The sequence below is a fragment of the Rhinopithecus bieti genome, unplaced genomic scaffold (assembly GCF_001698545.2).
Source record: "Rhinopithecus bieti isolate Rb0 unplaced genomic scaffold, ASM169854v2 scaffold_19708, whole genome shotgun sequence".
Taxonomy (NCBI): Eukaryota; Metazoa; Chordata; class Mammalia; order Primates; family Cercopithecidae; genus Rhinopithecus; species Rhinopithecus bieti.
The window spans coordinates 429,536-453,140 of NW_016810765.1; the positions used below are offsets into that span (position 1 = coordinate 429,536).

At 38.4% G+C, this 23,605-nt stretch overlaps 1 protein-coding gene across 2 annotated transcripts in view; it reads left to right on the plus strand.

Annotated features, from left to right (window-relative positions):
• Nucleotides 1-22,727, plus strand: part of OSTF1 (osteoclast stimulating factor 1) — a 57,755-nt gene extending 35,028 nt beyond the window's left edge. For both annotated transcript variants that reach the window (XM_017892725.1, XM_017892724.1), the window contains exons 3-10: nt 3,385-3,435; nt 6,168-6,231; nt 7,365-7,418; nt 8,862-8,969; nt 9,902-9,951; nt 13,080-13,158; nt 16,369-16,467; nt 22,195-22,727. In XM_017892725.1, coding sequence (XP_017748214.1) covers nt 3,385-3,435; nt 6,168-6,231; nt 7,365-7,418; nt 8,862-8,969; nt 9,902-9,951; nt 13,080-13,158; nt 16,369-16,467; nt 22,195-22,253 — 564 coding nt within the window. In that variant the 3' untranslated portion in view covers nt 22,254-22,727. The remainder of the gene's footprint in view (nt 1-3,384; nt 3,436-6,167; nt 6,232-7,364; nt 7,419-8,861; nt 8,970-9,901; nt 9,952-13,079; nt 13,159-16,368; nt 16,468-22,194) is intronic.
• Nucleotides 22,728-23,605: the final 878 nt, after the last annotated feature.

Here is a 23,605-nt window from a genome sequence, read left to right on the forward strand (position 1 = left end):
CTCTATGTGCATGAGTTCAATTGTTTTGATTTTTAGATCTCACAAATAAGTGAGAACATGCGATGTTTGTCTTTATTTCCAAATTAACCATTTTAAAGTGAATCATTCCGTGGTGTTTAGTACATTTACAATTCATTACCTCTGTGTAGTTCTACAACATTTTCATCATTGCACAGATTAACCCTGTATCCATTAAACAGTTACTCCCTGTTCCTCCTGATTTATTGCTTGTTTTTATAAGAAAGAGTCATTACCATGATTGTGTGTGTGTGTGTGCTTTGTTTTTAAAAGCTATTTGTTTGGTACTTTTCATAATGTGTTTTGTTTGTTTGTTTAAAGGGTGAGTGGTTTTATTAAATGGAAATTTAGGGAGATTTGACTTTTGTGATTTTTAGACGGAGGGTAAAACTGTAAGAAAAGATGACTTCTTAACTTCTTGAAAGTACTGATTGAGGAGGATTTATTGTAAGATATAACTGAGTGAGATTAACTTTGGGAGATGTACTCAGTAAGAATAGCCCAGGATGGCTCAAAGATGGGACAGACCTCTTCATGGCATTGAACTCTTTCAAGTTCCAGGAAATGAAAAGTTACTCCAGGAAAATGTTGCTGCCCACATGTCCTGTTTTCCTTATACTCTTCTTCTTCCTTCATTTTCCCCTCCCAGGCCTTATAAGGCACCATCTAAAGGAGAGTCAGATGGTGTTAAAATTGCCAACAAAGGCCAACCTTAATGTTGTGGGGGCCAGTGGTGGTGGTTGCTGAGTCCAGCTGGGATGCTGTGGTGGGGAGAGAGTCATCTTTCTGGCCTCTCTGGGAGTGATCCGGTTTACATCAAAATAAATACTAAAGGAAATAGTTTCTTTACCTAATCACTTTCTATATCTATCACATATTGGTAGTAATAGTGATCATTGATCATCAGAACATTTTAGAGACCGGTTTGAGAGAATATTAGTGGTTATTAATTTCTTTTTTCCCAAATTCAGGCAACAAAATAAAAGTAAAACTTATTGCAAACAATATCAAAATGTATGTCACAAGGTCTAGTATATATAACTAATTTTCCATAGTTTGTGCTATGTGTCAGACTAGTCTGTGCAAATCAAAGTGTAAAAGCAATATATGTTTCAGAAAGTTACCTTTTAAAGGACTTTAGCCATTTGGGGGCATCAATAATCATCATTTGCTAATTTTTATATTTGAATGTATAATACATCTAAATATTTTCATGTATTATGGTTACTTAAAGCATGTTATGGCTGATAATAGCCTTAATTTACATTCATGGAGAAATAGTTATAGTAAGAATGTAGACCAGCCTTAAAACTAAATAAATTACTAGTGCAGAATCATATTTACTGCCCTAGTCTGCTACTGAGAGGAGGTAAACAAATGGAAAAATGAATGGATGAAATATTTTAATTTATTTATTAAAAAAATTTTTTGAGACAGAGTCTCACTCTGTCGCTTAGGCCAGAGTGCAGTGGTGTAATCTCAGCTCACTGCAACCTCTCCCTCCCAGGTTCAAGTGATTCTCATGTCTCAGCCTCCTGAGTAGCTGGGATTATAAGTGTGTACCACCGCGCCTGGCACATTTTTTGTGTGTGTTTTTAGTAGGCACGGGGTTTCACCATGTTGGCCAGGCTGGTCTCGAACGCCTGTCCTCAAGTGATCTGCCCCCCTTAGCCTCCCAAAGTGCAGGAATTGTGCAGGCGTGAGCTACCACACCTGGCTGGGTGAAGTAATTTTCACTAGCATAATTTTGATTTATATGGAATAGTAATTATAATCACAAACATCAGAGCCTTTCTTTTAGTAGTATTTTTCCCACCTAAACTATGAAAGCAACACATGCTCATGACAGAATTTGGAAATTTTTCTGTGTCTATTTAATGCATAGTTGTGTTCTTATCACATGTGAAATTTGTGTCCTGCATTTTTCATCCACCATGATGATGTAAATATTTCCTAATATCTGAAATTTGCTCTCAGTAGGCATCACCCTACTTACTTATAAAGTCACGGCAAGTGTTATCTACTAATGGGGAAAAGATGTTTAAAATGTATATCTTTATTCAGAGAGGTTTTTTTTTTTTTTTTTTTTTGAGACGAAGTCTTGCTCTGTCACCCAGGCTGGAGTGCTGTGGCGTGATTTTGGCTCACCACGACCTCTGCCTCCCGGGTTCAAGCAATTCTCTGCCTCAGCCTCCCAAGTAGCGGGGATTACAGGCATCCACCACCACACCCAGCTAATTTTTGTATTTTTAGTAGAGATGGGTTTTCACCATCTTGGCCAGGCTGGTCTTGAACTCCTGACCTCATGAACTACCTGCCTCGGCCTCCCAAAGTGCTGGGATTACAGGCATGAGCCACCACACCTGGCCTCAGAAAGTTTTTAGAACGTTTGGTTGGTACAGGCCAGAGCACATATGGTCGGTGTAATTAGCCAACTCCTCAGAGCTGCTTGGGGTTTCTGGACTGGCTGAGTTACTGCTTCATATCTTTTAGCTCTTTAGCCTTATTAATGGTTGAATTACATATTAACTTTTCTCATACAGAAAATGTTCATTCTCCCTGAACATGAAGAGTTAGGATAATGATTTTCTCATAATAAGCAGATAGCAGATGTTGATCTTAAAGTGTTCAAGGATTGAGGCCTTGTTTAAGAGAAAACCAAGCTTCTGGCTGTTTTTCATGATTCTAATTCTAGACATTTATCTTTTTATGAAAACAATATACCACCTTTTAGGATTTCTACAAGGAAGAAGTTTTATTAATATTCTATTTTGATATACAAATGTTTTGCTTTGGTTGTAGAAGAATACAAAATGTGTGTGGAGAATCTTTATGTAATTCTTTGAAGTTCATCATGGGAAAAAAATCTATTCATGTATTAATTTTTCAGTAGTAGGCCAGGCGCTGTGGCTCACGCCTGTAATCCCAGCACTTCTTTGGGAGGCGGAGTGCGGGCGGATCCATGAAGGTCAGGAGATCGAGACCATCCTGGCTAACACGGCGAAAACCCGTCTCTACTAAAAATACAAAAAATAGCTGAGCTTGGTGGCGGCGCCTGTAGGTCCCAGCTACTCGGGAAGCTGAGGCAGGAGAATGGCGTGAACCCGGGAGGCGGGAGCTTGGAGTGAGCCGAGATGGCGCCACTGCACTCCAGCCTGGGCGACAGAGCGAGCTCCGTCTCAAAAAAAAAAAAAAAAAAAAAAAAAAAACAATTTTCAGTAGTGTTTTATTATATGGCTTATGTGCTGATTTAAGTGTATAAAACCACATTGTTTATTAGAATATGATAGAATTTTGAATCTATATAATGATTATATTCTAATTCATGAAAAATCACGTGGAGTCAAACTTTTTTTTTTCTTCTAGCCAGATGAATTATACTTTGAGGAAGGTGATATTATCTACATTACTGACATGGTAAGTCCACATAATATCTTGTAATACCACATATAAAGACTGTTTTATGTAGCTATAACATTGTAAGTTATTTAAATGTATATGTACATAGAAATACATATGTACAAGTCTGTTCATTTTAGCGCAATTGATAGTAGCATAAGATTGAAAATAGACCTTATTTCCATCAATAGGAAAAGAGTTGAATAAGCTTTGGTCTATCCACAAACAGAATATTATGCAGCTATAGAAGGAAATGGGGAATATCTCTATATGCTATTATGAAGTAATTTAAGTGGAAAAAAAAGCAAAGTGAGAAAATGTAGATAGTATATCCTCACTTTTCTAGGAAAGGGTGAGAGTGTATGTGTACACACACATGCAGACACTTGTTTTTCTCAATTTCAAATAAAAAATTGAAAGATGAGTTGCGAAGTAAAATTTAGTTTTATTCTATGAAGAGTAAATATCCTTTCTCTAGGTGGAGGGAGGGAAATAGGGTATAATGGACGTAGATGGAAGATAGACTTTTTGGAAAATTATACCTTGTTTTGTGGATTTGACTTTGAACTGATGTAAACCTTGACATAGTTAAAAATTGGAGTAAACAGCAATCGCTAAAAATTAAAAGCAGAATGAATCAAATGAACTTAATTGTACCCTGGTAATTGACATAACCACATAGAGAGGAAATATTCCAAGTTTAAAACTCAGCAATTTGACTGAACATCCATAGTAGAATATGGATATATATATGAAGAATATATATATGAAGAACATATATATATGTATGAAGAATATATATATGAAGGACAAAAAGAACTGGCCAAAAAAGGGTAAATTGATTTAAATCATGCCCTTGTTCGGGAAATGTTGGTATTGCTAAGTCTGAGACTGTTGCATGTGTATTGTGGTTTAGAGCAAATGAGTCATTAGGTCGGTGATGTTGCTAACGGATTTTCAGCATGGCGAAAAAGATACACAGATGTAAGATTAATGACAGTTTAAGAAAAGCTCTGTATTCCTTCATCTGAATTGGAAGGATCACATTGTATTTTATCTAAAATAAAACGAAAATATTCCCTGCTGTGTTCTTTGAAAGAGCCTAGGAAAAATGACCAACCCAATAATAATGTTATTTTTCCATTGGAACGAACAGGCTTCTTTGAGAAATGGCTAGTACCAAGTCAGGGGCAGCAGAGGTACAAGATAAACCCAGAACATCCTCTTATTAGAAACCATGGACGCTCCCAAAGACAGTAGGGTCATAATGAAAGGACTTGGGAACTAACTTGAAGAGACTCCCACTGGCCAAAGATAGGACAATTTGAGCATCAATTAGGGCAACAACTTCCAAGAATTGAAACACATTCAATACATTTAAATTTATGAGTTCCTAATGTTACTTCTGAACAAATCTCATTGGTCAGCATGAGAGAATGCTGGGAAACCAGGTTTTTATTCTGACAACCGTTAAGGGGAAGAATCCCCATTTATTCTGTGTTTTCTTTATGAATTTCTTATCTGGGCAACGTGAGAATTGATGAGGAAGTTTTTGTTTGAAGAGGTATTCAGGTTATTTCAATGAAGAAGGAATGATAGAATTAGCATGTCACCATCTTGCAGCCCCTAGGAAATAGTGGATCTAGACAATGATCATCAAAGGCTACTAACATTATGAAAAGAAGCCGACTAGATAGTAGGCGTTTCCCAGTGGAAGAAATCAGTACTGCCTAGGAAATAGCTTTGCCAAAAAACATTGAAGCTGAATCTAATTAAACCTCTAGAACGAATGACCAATTTATAGGCAATACAGGGAACAGAGGAACATGTTTAATGATAACACAGGGATACAACAGGCAAAATCCATAGAGGTTGAAACTACAGGACAAACCAACTGGATTCTTCAACAAATATATTTCTAAGAGATAAAAAAGAATGGAGAGACAGCCTTTAGATTAAAAGATACTTAAAAGACAAATCAATCATATTGTATAGCCCTTATTTGAATCCCAAATTATGGGGCAGTTGGGAAATTTGAGTATTGACCTGGATATTTGATGATATTAAGGAATTATTGTTGGAAAAAACTTTTAAGCTGTGATAATGGCATTATAATTGCCTTTCAAAAAGTATGTATCTTTCTGTGATACATAATGAAATATTTACAAATGAAATAATATGATGTCTAGAATTTATTTTAAAATAATCCAGGAGGGGAGGGAGGTCGTGGGGCATATATGCAATATTGATCATTAAGAAGTGATTTGTGCAGTTGGGAAATGGGTATATATAAGGTCATTACATTGTTCTTTTTTTATAAGTTTAAATTTTCTATAGTAAAAGTTACCCCAAAAGAAGATAATATAAAGAGATCTTTAGAACTTCCTCCCCCATAAAATATATTATCTCGGAGCTAAGAGAAATGAAACTGTGGACACAAAATCATATAGCTAGTCCAAACTAGCGTAATTTGTTTTCTTCTGTTTCATATCATCTCTGATTTGTTTGTTTGTTGGGACTGTGTCATGAAACGTATTCCATTTGTTGCAGGCAGATGCACGTTTATTTGTAACTTACTGGTAAGGGAGACCGACACCCACAGCTAGGCTGTGAGGAAACTTGACAGTGTGGGTAGGGTAGGGTTGACGGACATTTTGTAGAACAGGTACTCCCTAGGAGCCAAACAATTTGAAAAGTGAATGAATGTAGTCTGGATTTCACACCGCTTAATTTAACTTTTCTTTTACCAGAGTGATACCAACTGGTGGAAAGGCACCTCCAAAGGCAGGACTGGACTAATTCCAAGCAACTATGGTAAGTGTTGCTGAGTGGTTTTACTTCAGCTATTCTTCGTTCACTTGGAATTTTTTTGGTTCTTGAGGCTTTTCTGCGTGCTGCTGTGGCTGAGAAGGCAATGGAGTCATTGTCAGTCTCGGACATTTTCCATTCCATGAGCCTCCTGTTGATAAACTGGTCATGACTACCAGATGTGCTTGAGCCTGACTGTGTGACCTAAGAGAAAGCATTATAGCATTCTTAACCCAAGGTTTCCGAGGAGACGCTTATGGTTTTACTTTCTTCAGCTCTTAAAACAATTGTTAATGCTGATAAACTCAATCTTGCAGATCGTTTCTTAGACTAGCCCTTTCTTTTGTGATGGAGTAACACGACCTTGTTCATTCATGTTCGGGGCAGTGAGGTTCATTAAATGCTTATCATGGCAGTTTGGGGACCTTGAGAGATGAGACACACGGTTCCTGCCGTGAAGCCGCTTCTAGCTGGAAGTGGGACAAATGGATCAAACACTTATTTAGTTGTCAGCAGAATAAACTCAAAAGAGCGCAGAACTGATAAACCAGGCTCCTGAGTTTTCATCCTTTTTCTTCCATTTCCTGATAACACTCCCTACTGATTCCAGGACAGCAGTGAACACACCTTCTTTAAGAGGCAGGTAGCTATGCTGATTGTTCTTTCCGAATACAGGAAGCAAAATATTCCCCCCCCATCTGCTCCTACATAGATACACACAAGAGACTCAAAATTATTTTTAGGCATCTTTAAAGCAGAGTGATCTACAAAATGTAAAAATGAACATCAAATTGCTTTCTTTTGCATTTTTGTGCTTTGTTTATTAAATACTTGAATAATATCAAGTATGCATTTAACTCAGGTATGCAAGTTTGTTTGTTTTTGTTTATACTTCCGGTTAATTACTATGTTATTGTTTTATTGCTTGGCTTCCTTTCCCTGAACACATCATTCAGCTTCATTTAATGCAAGAACTATCCATTTGATTTTCTGTTACTTTTTATCCACATTAAGTAAAGGAAACTGTGTTGAAGGCCCTGGTACTCCTGAAGCTGGGGGACTGTGGTGAATGAGTGGCTTCAGTAAATCATTTGTGTGGCAATTCAACATTGGGCTAACACTTTTTATTTTCAATCTAGTGGCTGAGCAGGCAGAATCTATTGACAATCCATTGCATGAAGCAGCAAAAAGAGGTAGGTGTGATTGTTTTTGACTGAGGTATACAGTACAGTAAAATGCACAGATTTCAATTAGTTTTGACAAATGCGTACACCCATGTAACCAACACTCAGATCAAGATCTGAAACATTTCTACCATCCTATAAAGTTCCCTTTGCACCTTCTCAGTTAAATCCCTGCCTTCCCCAGAGACAGTCTGTCCCAACATCTATTACCCTAGAGAAGTGTGATTTTAATTTTAAAATGTCAGTCAAGAAACACTGTTGTGGGGAGACGCAAGTCAAAAGACATGGTCTGTGACTTCCAAAGCTCAACATCTGGCAGGGGAGAGAGAGATGTAACAGATCATTAAAATATGGTATGATAAGTACAGCAATTGAAATGTGTTTAACGGGCTGTAGAGGCCAGGGTGGGTAACTGGAGGGCAGAAGAATGGAAGGGTCTGGTGGGTACAGCATTTAGGAGAGCACTGGTGTGGTGAGCACTTGGCCGGGGAGGGCATAACAACAGAGATGAACCTGGGGAGGATCCTTGACCAAACAACTGTCAATCTTGTCTTGGGCTTTATTCTGTAGATCAGTAGTCCTCAGCTAGGGCTGATTCCTCTTTCACAAACCCTGAGGATATTTGGCAATAACTGGAGACGTGTTGACTGTCATGACTGGAGGGATGTTACTGGCATCTTTTGGGGAGAGGCAGGGGTTGTTGCCACACATCCTACAGCACACAGCACCCCCACAATAAATCCAACCCCAAATGCCCATGGGGCTGCTGCCGAGAAACCTTGCTGCAGATAATGGGGAGTTTTTGTAAAGCCTCAGTGAGTTCCATTTCATTCAATTTTAGATTTTTTGGAAATCTGAATGTACACAAGGAAATGATTGGTTAGGATTGTGAAAAAGTAAAAGGACTAAACTGACATTTAAAAAATTCTTTGTAAATTAGATACTTGGGACATTAGCCTGAGGATTTAAAATTAATAGTTATAGTTTGGCATATAAGAGCAGCAGCTTTGAGTAGGTTATTTAGCCTTTCTTATAGGAGCTGAAGATGCATTGTAAATCTGAATATGAATAGTATCTGCTTGTTTTTAGGTTTGATTGTCTTTTCCTCAATTTCCAGAATTTCACAAAGAAAAAATAATATATGTATACACACACACACACACACACGTATATATATTTTAACAGAATAGAAATACCTTAAGTATACCCATTTAGGCAACTCTTCCCATTAACCTATCATTAGAAACATTGATGTTAATACTTTCCATTAATAAGCTGGAAGTCAAAATGTACCATAATAAATGCATTAATGGGCAGGTCTTAATTTACTACTTGCTGATTAATCCATTGCAAATGGAAATATATGCAGAATGAAACAATGAAATTTATTTAAAAGCAAAATAAAAAATGAAAGCTTTTTTTCTTGTGTTTTTGTAAATAAAATTCTTTCAGGCAACTTGAGCTGGTTGAGAGAGTGTTTGGACAACAGAGTGGGTGTTAATGGCTTAGATAAAGCTGGAAGCACTGCCTTATACTGGGCTTGCCACGGGGGTCACAAAGGTATTACATTTTGTTTGTTATATGTTTCTATGCTGCTGAAAATGTGTTTCACCTACGGGAGCCAGATTTACAAAAAAGGAGAAAGAAAAAGCACTGGCTATTCTTTTTGAATCCTTTAGAACACCGGCCAAAAGCCTTGTTCCTGGAAGTTCTGTAGAACAGTGGGTAGAATGTGGTCAGCCAGTCTCTCCGCATGGGTCCCTGTCGCTTGAAAGACTGGACACTTCCTTTCCTCTCTCAGGCTTAGAAAGGTTACTGGAAAACAGCAGTAATAGAAAAACAAAACCACTGTCTAATCTTACCGAAGAAAAGATCAGAATTGGCTCCCTAGCTTAGCTTTTCACAAGGTCTGCTTTTATGATTTGCATTTTAAGTTTAATGCAAATTATTGGATTCAAGAGAAAGCCAACCATTTGCCTAAGTTAGTGATTCCATTGATACTTTTTCTGTTATAATCAATAATAATGACAAAGTGAATTTTAGATGTATTTTTTCCTGGCCAAAATTTATCACCCACTGCTTTTCTACGTCTCTCATAACAAAGGAAATAAACTCAACAACAATGAGAAATGAAGATCTCAACAAATTAAATAGCAGTGCCAAAGGAAAATTTGTAACTGTCTCCTAAAAAGAAGCCTATCTTATTTCAGCTAATAGACATGTTAGTTATATGAATGAAAAGTATTGTAATGAATGTAAAAATATTCCTGTGTCATATGAAAATGCAAAAGCCAAAACTATTAGAAAAGTGTATTTTCCTAAATAATTCCACTTTTAGATTCTTAAGTTTTCTATTTTATAAATTTTAAAATGTGTTAACATTTTCTTGAAGGTTCTTCTAAAGAATCTCGCTTTTATAAAATTATTGTACCTAGATTTGTCAGGCTTCTAATTTTCATTCTTAAAAAGTATCTTTTCTCTTTGAATTTCAGATATAGTGGAAATGCTATTTACTCAACCAAATATTGAACTGAACCAGCAGGTAAGACTGCTTATCTGAAAATCATTTAACACATACCTGCTTGTTCTCTTTAGTACAGAGCAACTTACAGGCATGTGAAGTATTGTAGTCAAAATACCGCAAGCACATAATTTAAAAATTATAATTGCACTAAAATTCAAATTGTCCACAGCCCCAAATGCCAAACCCACTCCTCCTCAGATGTCACTTTCAGCTTTTAGCTCTCTTCGTGTACTTACCTTTGTCTTACCAAGGAGTAGGCTGACAGAGCTCTCTCTCCATGCGTTATCTTCATGTGTACTTTGGCCTCCTGTTGGGTATGTGAAGGGTTAAGCTTGTCACTGCCCCAGCTCTCATCTTCCAGCACCCCAGCACCCAGCCTGTCCTCTGCTCCTCAATGCACTTCATCACAGTTTTTGGTTATATTACTATATGACGTTTACTTCATTATGAGTGTCTAAATAGTGTTCACTGCTTATATAACCTTTTTTTTTTGTTTCTGTACTTACTGACTTTTTAAAACTCATTTTTTGTTATCTCACTGTGACTTCTCTACTGTTTTATACAGTCTTGATATATAATACTTTTTCAAAATGTGTAAGATAATCAACAGCTTTCTTTTTTCTCCCTGGACTCATACTTCCTGAAGTTCTCCATCATTCTCCAGGCTGAGCTTGGTCCCTGTGGCCCTTTGCTGACCTCCAGGGAACCCCTTCCATTCTCTGCCATGTTGCATCTTCATTTTTCTGGATCCCTTGTCTTTCTTTTGTCAGAGAACATCTTCAAGTAGATTCCTGAGAAAGAGAAGCTTGGGACTGATTATTTGACTGATCAGAAGTCTAGGTCAAAAACAGTTTCCCTCAGAATTTTGAAGGCATGGTCTGTGGCATTCTTGTTTCCAGGGTTGCTCTTCAGAGGTTTGCTGCCATTTTGATTCCCCTTCTTTTATGTATGATCTGCTTTTTCTCTTGCCAACAGTATTTACTTTATTGTTGGTGTTTTAACAATTTATGATGATGTGCCTTAGCGTTCATCTCTTCCCAATGATTATGATGAGCTCTTTCAGCCTGGAAAATTATCTCGTATTATTTCTTTTAGAGTTTTTATCTGACCCTTCTTTGTTCTTTTTGTTCTGGAATGCGTGTTAGTAGAATGTTGGACTTCTTGGATTGAACCTTCAGTTTTCTTAATTTTTCCCAGAGATATTCTCACCTTTGTTTTATTTTGATTATCTTTTTAGTTCCCCAGAGTTATGTATTAGTTTCCTATTGCTGCCTAGCAAACGACCGCAGGCTTAGCAGCTTCCACTTTCTGTACGTCAGAATTCTGGGCATGGCGTAGCTGCATTCTCTGCTCAGGGTCTCCCAGGTGGAAATCAAGGTATTGGCTGGAGCTGGATTCTCATCTGGAGCTTGGGGTCTGCTTCCAAGTGTATTTAGGTTGTTGGAAGAATTGATTTTCTTGTGTCTGTAGTACTACTGAGGCCCTCAGCTTTTAGAGGCCGCCCCTCTCTGTAGACAGCTCACAGTATGGCTGCTTGCTTTCTTCCTCAAGGCCAGAAGGAGATTGTGTGTCTGCTGCTTCATCGTTTTTATTTTTTAAGGGCCCACCTGGTTAGGTCAGGCCCACCTGGGATAATGTCCCTTTTGATGAACTCAACATCCGCTGACTAGAAACCTAATTACGGGAGTGATAGCCTATTACATTCACTGCTTTCACTCGCAGTCAGGAGGAGGGGGCCTATACCGGGGCCAGGAACCTTGGGGGCCGTTCTTAGAATTCTGTCTGTTATGAGCTCTTATTTTACTCTGATTGTTACTTTTACGTAGTATCTTTCTTTTTATTGTTTCATGACACAATATGATCTTTTATCTTGCTGATATAATATTTATAACTTTTCAAACTATTTTTTGGCTATTCACTGTACTGTGTTTTTTCCCTTTGAGATCCATTTATTTTGTTTGTTTTAGTCTTTCCTAAAATATTGTAGGCTTTCCACGAACACTTGATGTCATTATCTGTCCATTCATTATTATTTTTTAAATTTGAGATAGAGTCTCGCTCTGTCATCCGGGCTGGAGTATAGTGGCACAATCTCAGCTCACTGCAACCTCTGCCTCTCGGGTTCAAGCTTTTCTCCTGCCTCAGCCTCCCAAGTACCTGAGACTACAGGCCTGTGCCACCGGGCCTGGCTAATTTCTGTGTTTTTAGTAGAGATGGGCTTTCACCATGTTGGCCAGGCTGGTTTGGAACTCCCTACTTCAGGTCATCCGCCCTCCTTGGTCTCCCAAAGTGCTGGGATTACAGGCATGAGCCACCATGCCTGGCCCTTATCCATTCATTTTTAAGTGTGATTGGAAGCTGTGTGTGCTTGGTGAGGTCTGCTGGCTGGTGGGCTCCTTCACAGGGCTATCTGGTGAGGTCCTGGCTATTTCGCTAGGTGACACCCAAATGCTAATGAAAGTACACTCCTTCTCTCCCCTGCACATGGGACTGCACCGCTTCACCAGAGGAACCCTCCAGTCTCCTGCCTGGGGGTGTGTGCACACTGGGCAGTGGGGTACGTAAGGTACCTGAGAGAGGGGTCTTACTGTTCAGTCTGTAGGTTTTTTACCTAACCCTCAGCCTTTAGTTTTTGGCCTTTTGCTACCTTCTCTTGTACCTAGTGTTTATGAACTTGGAAACTATCAGGTTACTTTATTAACAAGTAAATCTGTCATCATTATTGGGTCATCTGGCAGCAAGAGAAGGGGAAGAGGTTCTGAGATTCTGCTTTTTATGAGTACTTTTAACCAGTATCTCTGATTTCCCACCAATGCCGCATATCTGCCCTAATACCTCCAGGAATCTCCAGTTCCTCATTTTTGCCAGGTTTCTGCATGTTCAAATCTGCTTGCTTCCTGCTGGGTCTCCCTCTGCAGGCATCTGCTTTTCAGCTCGTGCTCCACCAAGTCAGCTTGTACTCCTCCATCCAATTCCATCTCCCAAAAATGACTCCTCTCCCATCTCTTGAGTCTCCTTTCCTTTTCTCTTTGGAATTCTATAACTTCATTCCCATTTTAGGTTTAATTGGGTTAAACCTACATTAACATGTACTTTCAATCCACCCTCTATCTTAAAAATGGTACTTTCTCTTTTTATCACTATAGAACAAGTTGGGAGATACAGCTTTGCATGCTGCTGCCTGGAAGGGTTATGCAGATATTGTCCAGTTGCTTCTGGCAAAAGGTAAAGTTTGTGCTGTGTATATCTGGTCTTTGCTTGCCCTGAAAAATAGTCTATATCAAATTATGCCATTTGAAATGGTAGGAAGAATAATATTCTTATTTCAGAATAGGGTTTAACCTTTGCTCTGTCTGTATATCGTGGAGTAGTTATGATAAAATGAAATTATTGGGTGTTGGTTTGTGTTAGTTTTTAATATAAACTAAAACCACGGCAAGCTTTAACATTACATATATTACTTTTAGTAAGAACTGTATTGTACGTTTCTGCAGGATTATAGAGCCTTAGAAACAAAGAATGTGTGTGTACACATGTGTTGGGGAGATCTTGTCTGAGAAAGCTGTATAAGTAAAGTTGCGGAGGCCCCTGTTCTCACAGGGAAGTCTTGACGGATAAGCAAGAATGATGTGGCTGCAATGTCCTGCTTTGAGCTGAGCAGGTGCTAGATGTAAAGTGAACGAGGGAGGATATCTTGATCCCGTTTTTGTAAGTCAGAGGAAACAGTGAAGTTATAAACCGACTATCCCTTTATCCATTTGTCCCACAAATATTAGTTTACTCTTAGAGAAGGCCAGGCAGACCACCCATACTGTACCCTAGTCCAGAAGCCTATCATATAGGATGCTTGAGTCCCCAAGACACTTGTCATGGAATTACCCTTATTAGGGATCCTCAGAGCAATATTGTGGGATATATGATAGGAATGGTTTAGATTTTAAGTATGCTGGTGATGTAAGCTCCAGGTCTAAAAGGCCAGACACTATGAGGATCACTCTAGGGCCCTGTCAAGGGTATGCTGAGGACTTTGATGTCTAATATGCCAGCCACTAGCCACGTGCACAGCTGAGCCCTTTAAATGAGGCTATCTGAATTGAGATGTGCTATAAGCGTAAAATGCATACCAGATTTCAAAGACGTAGTGAAACCAAAAGTAAAACACCCCAGTAATTTTCGTGTTGGTTATGTGTTGAAATGATAACATTTCAGATATGCTGGGTTAAATAAAATATATAATTAAAATTAATTTCACATTTTGCAAATGTGGCTATTAGAAAATTAAAACTTATATATGTGGATCACATTATATTCCTATTAGTGCTCATCTAAAGGGACCCAGGAAATGGTTGTGTTTCTTCTCTATCATCACTCTCTGAATATTTCCTGTTCTGATAGCAATCATGTCTATGAGCTCTAAAGTGTAATGTAATATATGATTAGTCACAGAACTGTTAACCCTTAGGAGTTTTTGACCTGTAGCACACTGAGAGAATGAGGTTTCTTATATAACCCTACTGTGAATAGAACGATCTGCTTAGGGGAAAGATTTTGACACAAGAACATTATATTACTAATTAAATGTACTATTTTTTTTTCTTGATGCAATATTTCTGTGCCTTTAAATTTGGGGACACTTCTTTCTGTCTTTTTTTCATTTGAAACTTGGTCTCACTCTATGGCCCAGACTGGAATGCAGTGGCATGATCTCAGCTCACTGCAACCTCTGCCTCCTGGGGTTCGAGTGATTCTCCCACCTCAGCCTCCCGAGTAGCTGAAATTACAAATGTGCACCACCACACATGGCTAATTTTTGTAGAGACAGAGTTTCGCCATGTTACCCAGTGTGGTCTTAAACTCCTGAACACAAGTGATCTGCCTGCCTCAGCCTCCCAAAGTGCTGAGATTACAGGCATGATGAGCTACTGTGTTGGCCTATTTTTGTTTATTGAAGGGGAAGTGGTTGCAAAAAAAATGACACTTTCCTACACTGTGGCAGAAAGTATGAACTGATAATGCCTTCTATTTTTGGTTTTTGGTTTTTTTTAAGACTGAGTCTCGCTCTATTGCCCAGGTTGGAGTGCAGTGGTGCAATCTTGGCTCATTGCAGTCTCCGCCTCCTGGGTTCAAGTGATTCTCATGCCTCAGTCTACCAAGTAGCTGGGATTACAGGCATGCGCCACCATGCTTGGCTAATTTTTGTATTTTTAGTAGAGATGGGCCATATTGGCCAGGCTGGTCTTGAACTCCTGACCTCAAATGATCCACCCACCTTGGCCTCCCAAAGTGCTGAGATTACAGGCATGAGCCACCATGCTTGGCCTAAAGCCTTCTTGGAAAGCAATCTTAAAATCAGAGATGAAAAAGGAGATATTACAGCTGATACCACATAAATTCAGAGGATCATTAGAGACTAGTATAAAAAGCAATCTGGCAGTAGCTGGCAGAGTTTAAAATGGACTTAGCCTTACTTTCTAATACCACTTTTAGTAAACCATTCTTCAGAAATACATATGAACAAAGATGTTGTTCAAGGATGTTCACTGGAGTATTTGAGATAATGAAAATTAGGAGTAGCCTAAGTACCCATCAATACAGGAGTAATTAAATTTTGGAGCATCCACAAAATGGAATACTTAAATGGTTGAGTTACAAATATGTGTATTGCTAAGAAAACAGTACCATTAGACATTAAGTTTTAAAAACATGAAATTACAGACCAATACGTGTAGTATGATTTTTGTGTCTATATCAATATGTGTATGAATGCATTGATGCAAATAAGGGAGATAAGAACTCACGCCCACTTGTTAAGAATGGTTACCTTAGAAGTAGGTAGAAGATGAAGGGATGAAATGGGACTTGTGCTTTTGTTCAGCATACATTTGTATTTTTGAATCCTTAACAATGCAAATGTATTTATGAATTCTGATGTAATTCTGAACACAATAAAGGCAAAGGAAAAGTGGGTAGAAGATGGCTTACGGGAATAATGAATTGCCTCTTGGTTTTATGTGTTGCTATTCTGCTAATTTGCATGAGAACCTACTTACAGATATAAAATATTAATCCCCTCAAGCACTACCCACTTGGTCTTTTCTAAAGACCCTCTTGAGTAAAAGAGGAAGCGAAGGGCTCATTGAAGTTAAGCTCCACAGGGACCATAAACTCCTCACTGAAAAGTTCACATGCAATTCTAAAGGGACTCGAAGGGAAAGGCTTGGAATTAATTGTTATCACAGGTGCAGCAACAAGCTTCCTGATTAAAGATGCCAAATATACTGCATGAGAAAGTTTATTGTTTTGAGAACGTTTACTTCTGGGCCAGAGTTGTTCACTAGTTTGTTTTGCCAAAAGTGGTTAGCTATGGGGAGAGAGGATTGGTTACTACTGTATAGTCTTCAAAGACACCTAATTGATTTTTCTTGTGTTGGGAAGGTGCTAGAACAGACTTAAGAAACAATGAGAAGAAGCTGGCCTTCGACATGGCTACCAATGCTGCCTGTGCATCTCTCCTGAAAAAGAAACAGGGAACAGGTATTTGTTTTAAACCCTTCTTTCTTCTCTGGTGCCCCATAACTAAGATTTATTAACTTAGAATTGCGCAAAAGAAATAAACTCAGCCAAGTGCAGTGACTTATGCCTGTAATCCCAGCACTTTGGGAGGCCAAGGCAGGAGGTTCACTTGAGCCCAGGAGTTGGAGACCAGCCTGAGCAACAAAGTGAGACCCCATCTCTACAAAAAGTATAAAAAATTAGCCAGACATCGTGGTATGGGCCTGTAGTCCCAGCTACTCAGGAGGCTGAGCTGGGGGATCACTTGAGCCCTGGGAGGTTGAGGCTGCAGTGAGCTGTGATCATACCACTGCATTCCAGCCTGGGCAAGAGCGAGACCATATCTTAAAAAAACAAAAAAAAAATAAACTCTTCAGATGATTCTAAAGTTTGTTTCTATATCCTTGATCTTAATCAGACCCCCAAAATAGGATACCCTCAATTAAACAGAAATTAGACGAGAAACATAATCTTTTACCTTTATTTTGTGCTTCTTTTATTCTTTGCAATCAAGTTCTAATCACCTTGCTTTCCATTACAGTCCTTTTCAGAGAACGATTGTCTTCATTCCTTCATTTCAATATTTATTTATGAGTAATTATCACTAAATATTTTTAAAAATAATATTTGATAGCTCCATGATTATATTTTGTTTCTATTTTAAATGAGGATATCAATAAAATGTAATCAAAATTATTCTAGACTTTGCTAAATATTTTGGACTTTATTCATAGTACTATGGGTGGTTTTTTAAAATAGAGTTTAGGTGTACATTATTATTATTTTTTTAGATGGAGTCTTGCTCTGTTGCCCAGCCTGGAGTGCAGGGGTGCAGTCGTAGCTCACTGCAGCCTCAAACTCCTGGGATCAAGTGATCCTCCCATCTCAGCTTCCTGAGAAGATGGGACTACAGGCATGTGTCATCATGCCCAGCTTTTTTTTTTTAATGTAAAGATAGGGGTCTTGCCATGTTGTCCAGGTTGGTCTCGAACTCGTGAACTCAAGCCATCCTCCCGCCTCAGCCTCCCAAAGCACTGGGATTACAGGCGAGAGCCACCAAAAGGTGCCTGGCCTCCTTTTGTTCTTTATTCTAGATATGTCTTTGTTCCAGATTTCTTTACTTTTTTTTAACTTCAGTTTGAATATAGTGTAAACTGTTAATCAGTTGGTATTCCTTAATTAAGCCATGAGAGCTCACTGGCAGTGCAAGCCTTTCTTTAAAGTAATTCCTCGTGGATAGATGGAGATGGGTTCTACTAAGGGAATGAGAAAGTATCAGCTGAGCTGGTGCTCCCCAGCTACATTATGATCGAGAAGCCCTATTTGCAACTGTGTGAGAGACATACTTCTGCTTGAGGTTGACCTCTTACTCCTTGCTGCCTTGATTGGGTCAGGAAGTAGGACTCTGGCCTAACTTCCTTTCTCTGCCACTGACTTCCTGTTGTGTGGCTACCCTTAGCCTGTCCTGACCAAAGATTAAGGCTTCATATGACCTGAAGGTACCAGAGTCTCATGCATGCTATGAGCTCCATTTTGATAGACAAGGCATATACCAAACTTTCTTAGACCCCAGAGAGCTTACCCAGAAGCCTTACTCAAGAGTAGTTTGAGTTGAGGGAAGCAGGTGATGAGCCTTTCTGCAGCCTTTGTAGAACAGTGCTGGGAGGCAGGTACTCTTTTCTCTGTGTACCCCAAGTGTGTTTAGTCTACCTTCCTAAATTTGAACTGATTAGGTAATGGATTCATTAATGAGGTAATCTTAGGGCCTGGCAGACAGAGCCAAGAAATGAGTTTTTATATTTCAATTTTCATGTTACTTTTAAAATGTTTTTTCTTGCTTCATTTCCCCAATTATACAGTTAAAAAAAAAAAAAAAAGCTTTAATTTGTATATTGATCCTCATTGGAATAGGTTTGGACTATTTGGCCATAGAGTTAATTGTCAGCATGAACTCTTAAGTTGGAAAAGGTGTATTCTGATATTGTTGTCCTTTTTTTTTTTTTTTTTTTTTTTGAGACAGTGTCACTCTGTCACCCATGCTAGAGTGAAGTGACGCGATCTCAGTTTACTGCAACCTCTGCCTCCTGGGCTCAGGTGATTCTCCTGCCTCAGCCTCCTGAGTAGCTGGGATTACAGGCATGCGCCACCACACTGGCTAATTTTTGTATTTTTAGTAGAGATGGGGTTTCACCTTTTTGTCCAGGTTGGTCTCGAACTCCTGACCTCAAGCAATCTGCCTGCTTTGGCCTCCCAAAGTGCTGGGATTACGGGTGTGTGTTGCTGTCTGCTTTTGGAAGCACAGTGTGGATTTTTTAATAGGTACAAAAATTCACATGTTGTAGTTACTATGGAAGATAACTAGGATATAGGGCTGGGGGTTATACTCAAGAGTTGAGCCCTTTAACATTTTTTCCAACTTTTAAAAATTTGAGTATAATTTACATTAAGTAAGTACATAAATCTTAAGCATACAGCTTGATGAAATTTTTTTACACCGGTTTACCACAACCCAGATGAAGCTAGAGAACAGTTCCCACACGCCACCCTCATGCCTCCCACACTCCTCCCTCAGTGTCTTCTGCTTCTCTCACCATAGATTAAGTTCTGCCCATTTGTGAATTTTATGTAAATGGAATCAAACAGTATGTACTTTTTGTGACTGACCTCTTTTCATTTACATTATGTCTGTGAGATTCATCTGTGTGCCTGTGTTTATTTCTCCATCATTTATTTATTGTTTGTATGTTTGTTGGTTGGTCTTAAGTGCTGGTTCTTGATTTGAGATGTGTAAACCCAGGGTGATAGGATTGAGTTAAAATGAACGTGAGCTAGGGAAGAATGGCAGTGCTGCAGGAAGAGACATTCCCATGCATGCTACGCCGAATTGGGCTATAAAGAGATACAGCGTATTAAACAACGCCTGACCATGTGAGAGGTTTCCTGAGAAAACTGCCTCAGAACAGTTCATGAAAGGAGAGAAGAAGAAATAATTTATTTGCCTGACTTGTTTCTGTCTTTTGATGACCACTCAGTCAGAGTCTGCACCGTGGCAAATCATCCTCTCTTTTTAATAGGAGAAGTGAGAATAAAATAAAGAACAGAAGTAACCATCTGAGGACACAGAATATGGGCAGACCTTAGGATAGCAAAGTAGAAGGGGAGTTTTCCTATTTGTCTCTCAGGCTTTAGCTTAGAAAGCTACATTTTCCCAAGTTGACATGAAGTCCTGAAGTTCCTGGGTGTGTTTTGGGGGAGAACAAAATATATTCCTCCCAGTTCTTGTGAACTCCTCTTGAGGAGAGTGGAGAAAAATAGAGTCAACCTGGAGACTTCCAGTAGCTTGGAAGCTGGTGTGAAGTCACTGAAACATGGCCAGGTGTGGTTTCTCACACCTGTAATCCCAGCACTTTGCGAGGCAGGGAGGATTGCTTGCATCAAGGAGTTCAAGACTAGCCTGGACAACATAGTGAGATGACATCTCTACAAAAAAAAATTAAAAATTAAGCTGAGTGTGGTGGTACACGCCTGTAGCCTCAGCTACTTGGGAGGCTGAGGTGGGAGGATCGCTTGAGTCCAGGAAGTTGAGGCTGCAGTGAGCCGTGATTGCACCACTGCACTGCAGCCTGGGTGACAGAATGAGATCCAGAAAAGAGACCTCTGTTCTTTCCTTCTCTCTCTTGCAAGATAAATCAGCTTTCACCTCCCTTGTACTGATCATCCCTTCTCCTTTTCTTTTTCTTAACAATCATTTTCCAAAACCTGTAAACATGAAGACTTTTTTTTTTTTTTAAAAAAAGAGCATTAGCATACCTAAAAAAATAATTCGTTAATATCATCAAATATCTTGTCCTTGTCCAAACTTCCATTTTCTCATACATCTTTGTTTGTTTTTACTTATTTATTTACTTATGGTTTATTTACGTCAGGATTTACATAAGGTCAGTTTGTGGTTGGTAGATATATCTCTTTATTTTTTAAGCAATAGTTCCTTTCCCTCCCCTCTTGCCCCTTTTTAACCTTACCATTTATTTATTAAAGAAACTGGGTCAACTCACTTGAATTTCTCATTCTGGACATTGCTGACTACATTCCCATGGTGTTATTTGTCATGTTCCTCTATCCTTTAAGTTTTTGTCAATTGGTGTTAGATTTAGAGGTTTGATCCAGTTTAGATTCATTCTTTCATCCATTTATCTATCTATCTATCTATCTATCTATCTATCTATCTATCTATCTATCTAGAGGTCTGAAGCAATTTAGGTTCTATCCATCTACTTACCTACCTACCTAGCTATGTATCTATCTAGCTAGCTAAAGTTTTGATCCAATTTAGGTTCAGTCAATCAATCTATCTATCCATCTGTATATCTACCTGCCTGCCTACCTAATCTGTTTCTTTCTTGGGAGTAGAAAGAATAATAGGTCATACAGAATATTGTGTTTTTTTTGTCAGGGGCACATGATACGTGGTTGTCACTCTTCCTGTGATGTGACATCCATTGATGATCATTGCCTAGATCTGTTACTAAACAGCACAAAATGATAATATTCTAATTAAATCACTTCTTTCTGAGTTACTAGCTGGAATATAAAGAAAAGTTTTCCCTCATCAATTGTTTTGTTACACAGTGGAATAGTTAATGTAGCAAGGGTGGGATAAATGCTGGATTTTACCCTTTATTTAAGAGTTTTAAAAAATAAGCTGGTCTCTGTCATCCTCCAAAGGGTGAAAAATGAGTTCTTTTTGGTGTGCATTTATGTGCTTTAATCCATTCCAATTAGTAGCTTTATCAATAGCCCATCTTTGGCTAGTGGAGGCCTCTTTAAGTTGAATCTCAGACCCTTTCACATGATGCTGTCTTTTATAGGATCCTTACTTTATGGCATGACTAGGGTTCTAGGTCCATCTCTTACACTTCCTGCCCCATACTTGGAACTGGTCGTATGTATGGTAAGCTTCAGAGATGTGATACTTACAGACCATGATGATCTGGGTGCTGAAACATATATTTATTGAACTTCAACAATGTGCCTGTGTTTGCATTCTGTTTTTCTCACTAAAATTATACTTGGGGTAATCTGTTGTTATAGGAATTTGACTAGACAGTTGAAGAGGTGACAGTGAAAGATCAGATGTCTTCCTTTCAAGTCCTGTTCAAGGATGCTTGAACATTTGATGGGGTCCAGCTCTTTCTATTTTAAAACTTTTTCCCCCTATTTCAGCCTTTTGCTTTATTGTCGGTGTTTTCTACATTGAAATTGAAGCTTCTTTGTTTTCATTCTTTCTTTTCCTTTTTTCCCTTCAGTAGTTAACTTCCTAACCCCGTGACCTTGCCTTTAGGAAAGACCTCAGGCTGTCACTGGGAGAGGAGGTTGGAAGCGCAGTTGTCAGACTGGAGTGCTGCTGGTGGTGTGTCAGGTTGGTCATGGTGCCTGTGGCTGGGCCTTTCTGTTGGAAATGGATGCATGGCACCTAGGGCCAAAACTCTTCTGCATGACTATGGAACCAACACATCGTCAGCCTCTGTGGCAACAGAAACTTAATGGTTAGGCTGAAAATCTAAAGCAGAGAAAGATCCTCAGGGAAAGTACAATCCATGGGTCAGATGGAAGATTCTACTCTAATTTAAGAGCTCTGAAAATGAAAAACTAAAATCTGAGCAGTTTATAATTTCCCTATTTTGCTTTTTCCCCTCCTCTTTCTTTTAGATGCAGTTCGAACATTAAGCAATGCCGAGGACTATCTCGATGATGAAGACTCAGATTAATTCCTTTCTGGAGCTTTGAGATCTAAAACTTCTGTTGCTTTTGCCATTCCAAAACTTTGTCTTTGCCAGAAAACTGTTGGTAACTATAAAGAAAAGTATATATGAACATGGCAGTGTTGCACTGTGTTTGAGTAGCACGTGTAAATGAATATGAATTGTTCCCACCTTTGGCTTGCCAGTAAGTGACTGGATTCTTGGCTGTATAAAATACATTTGTGTTCACCAGAGTAGAACAAGAAGAGATTATTTCTATTTATCAAGCTAAAGGAATTTTAAGATTTTTTTGTCTTTAAAACAAATCAGGATTTTTTTTTTCTTTTTTTTTTTTTTTAGTTAAAGTGCTTTACCTCAATGGTTGAGATATTTTGAATGGATTTTTTAAGGGGGAAAAATGCTTATTATAATAATAAACCAAAATACTTAACAGAAAATCGTCAGCTATTCTGACAAAAATAAACATTTTGAGAGACTTTATTCCTTTTGTCTGTTTCTGTGGTATCACTCGTTGTCACTAAGTAAAGCTTTTTATATTTAGGTAAGAACTGATTTTATTTTTTAAATTATATTTAATATTTATTAGCACAGAAGAATAACGAGAGCCACATTTTAGTTCAACTTCTTGTGTCAGCTTTGATCAAAGTCAAGACAATAATCATTGAGAAGGTGCATGTCTAATAAAATAGGTAAATTTAATAATTATGAGACTTCCAGTTTTTATCTCCAAGATTGTATTTAGAGTGGAGAAACCCAACAACTCATTAGAGTTTCTCTAAGATTTGAAAGGTTAAAAAAATTTATTTCCTCATGTTAGATGCCATACTTTTCCATATGGAGTAGTCAGGAACCATGAAATTTTTTGCATTCAGTTTTTTTAATAACATTTGTTTTCTCACAGTATGGATCAAATTCATAATGATTCAGATTCTTTTGCTGAAACACAATTAACATCGCAGGGAGCCTTCTGTGCTACTGACAGGACACTTCTTTGGCATTCTAATTTGGTATCAATACAGTGATGATATTAAAAATGATACGGATTAGAATTTGCCTGGAATCCCGGCCCTAGCTCCAAAAGTATATTTTGCATGACTTCAATGCTACTTTCAAAAAACACATTGTTGAAGAGAAGGAAATGTGTGAAGAAGGAAGTGGGTTAGCTCAGGAAATGAATAACTGCCTCTATAAGAGTTTATTCTGTGACTGTTTGGTTTTTCTCTCTGTGGGAGCCTTGAGAAACGATGCCCAGAGAAGCCCATTTGAGGTCTTTAAACCCCCCCAACTAAATTTTAGTAGAAGGGAATCTGTACCACTAGTGACAGCAAAGTATGAACACAAATTCTGGCACCAACGAA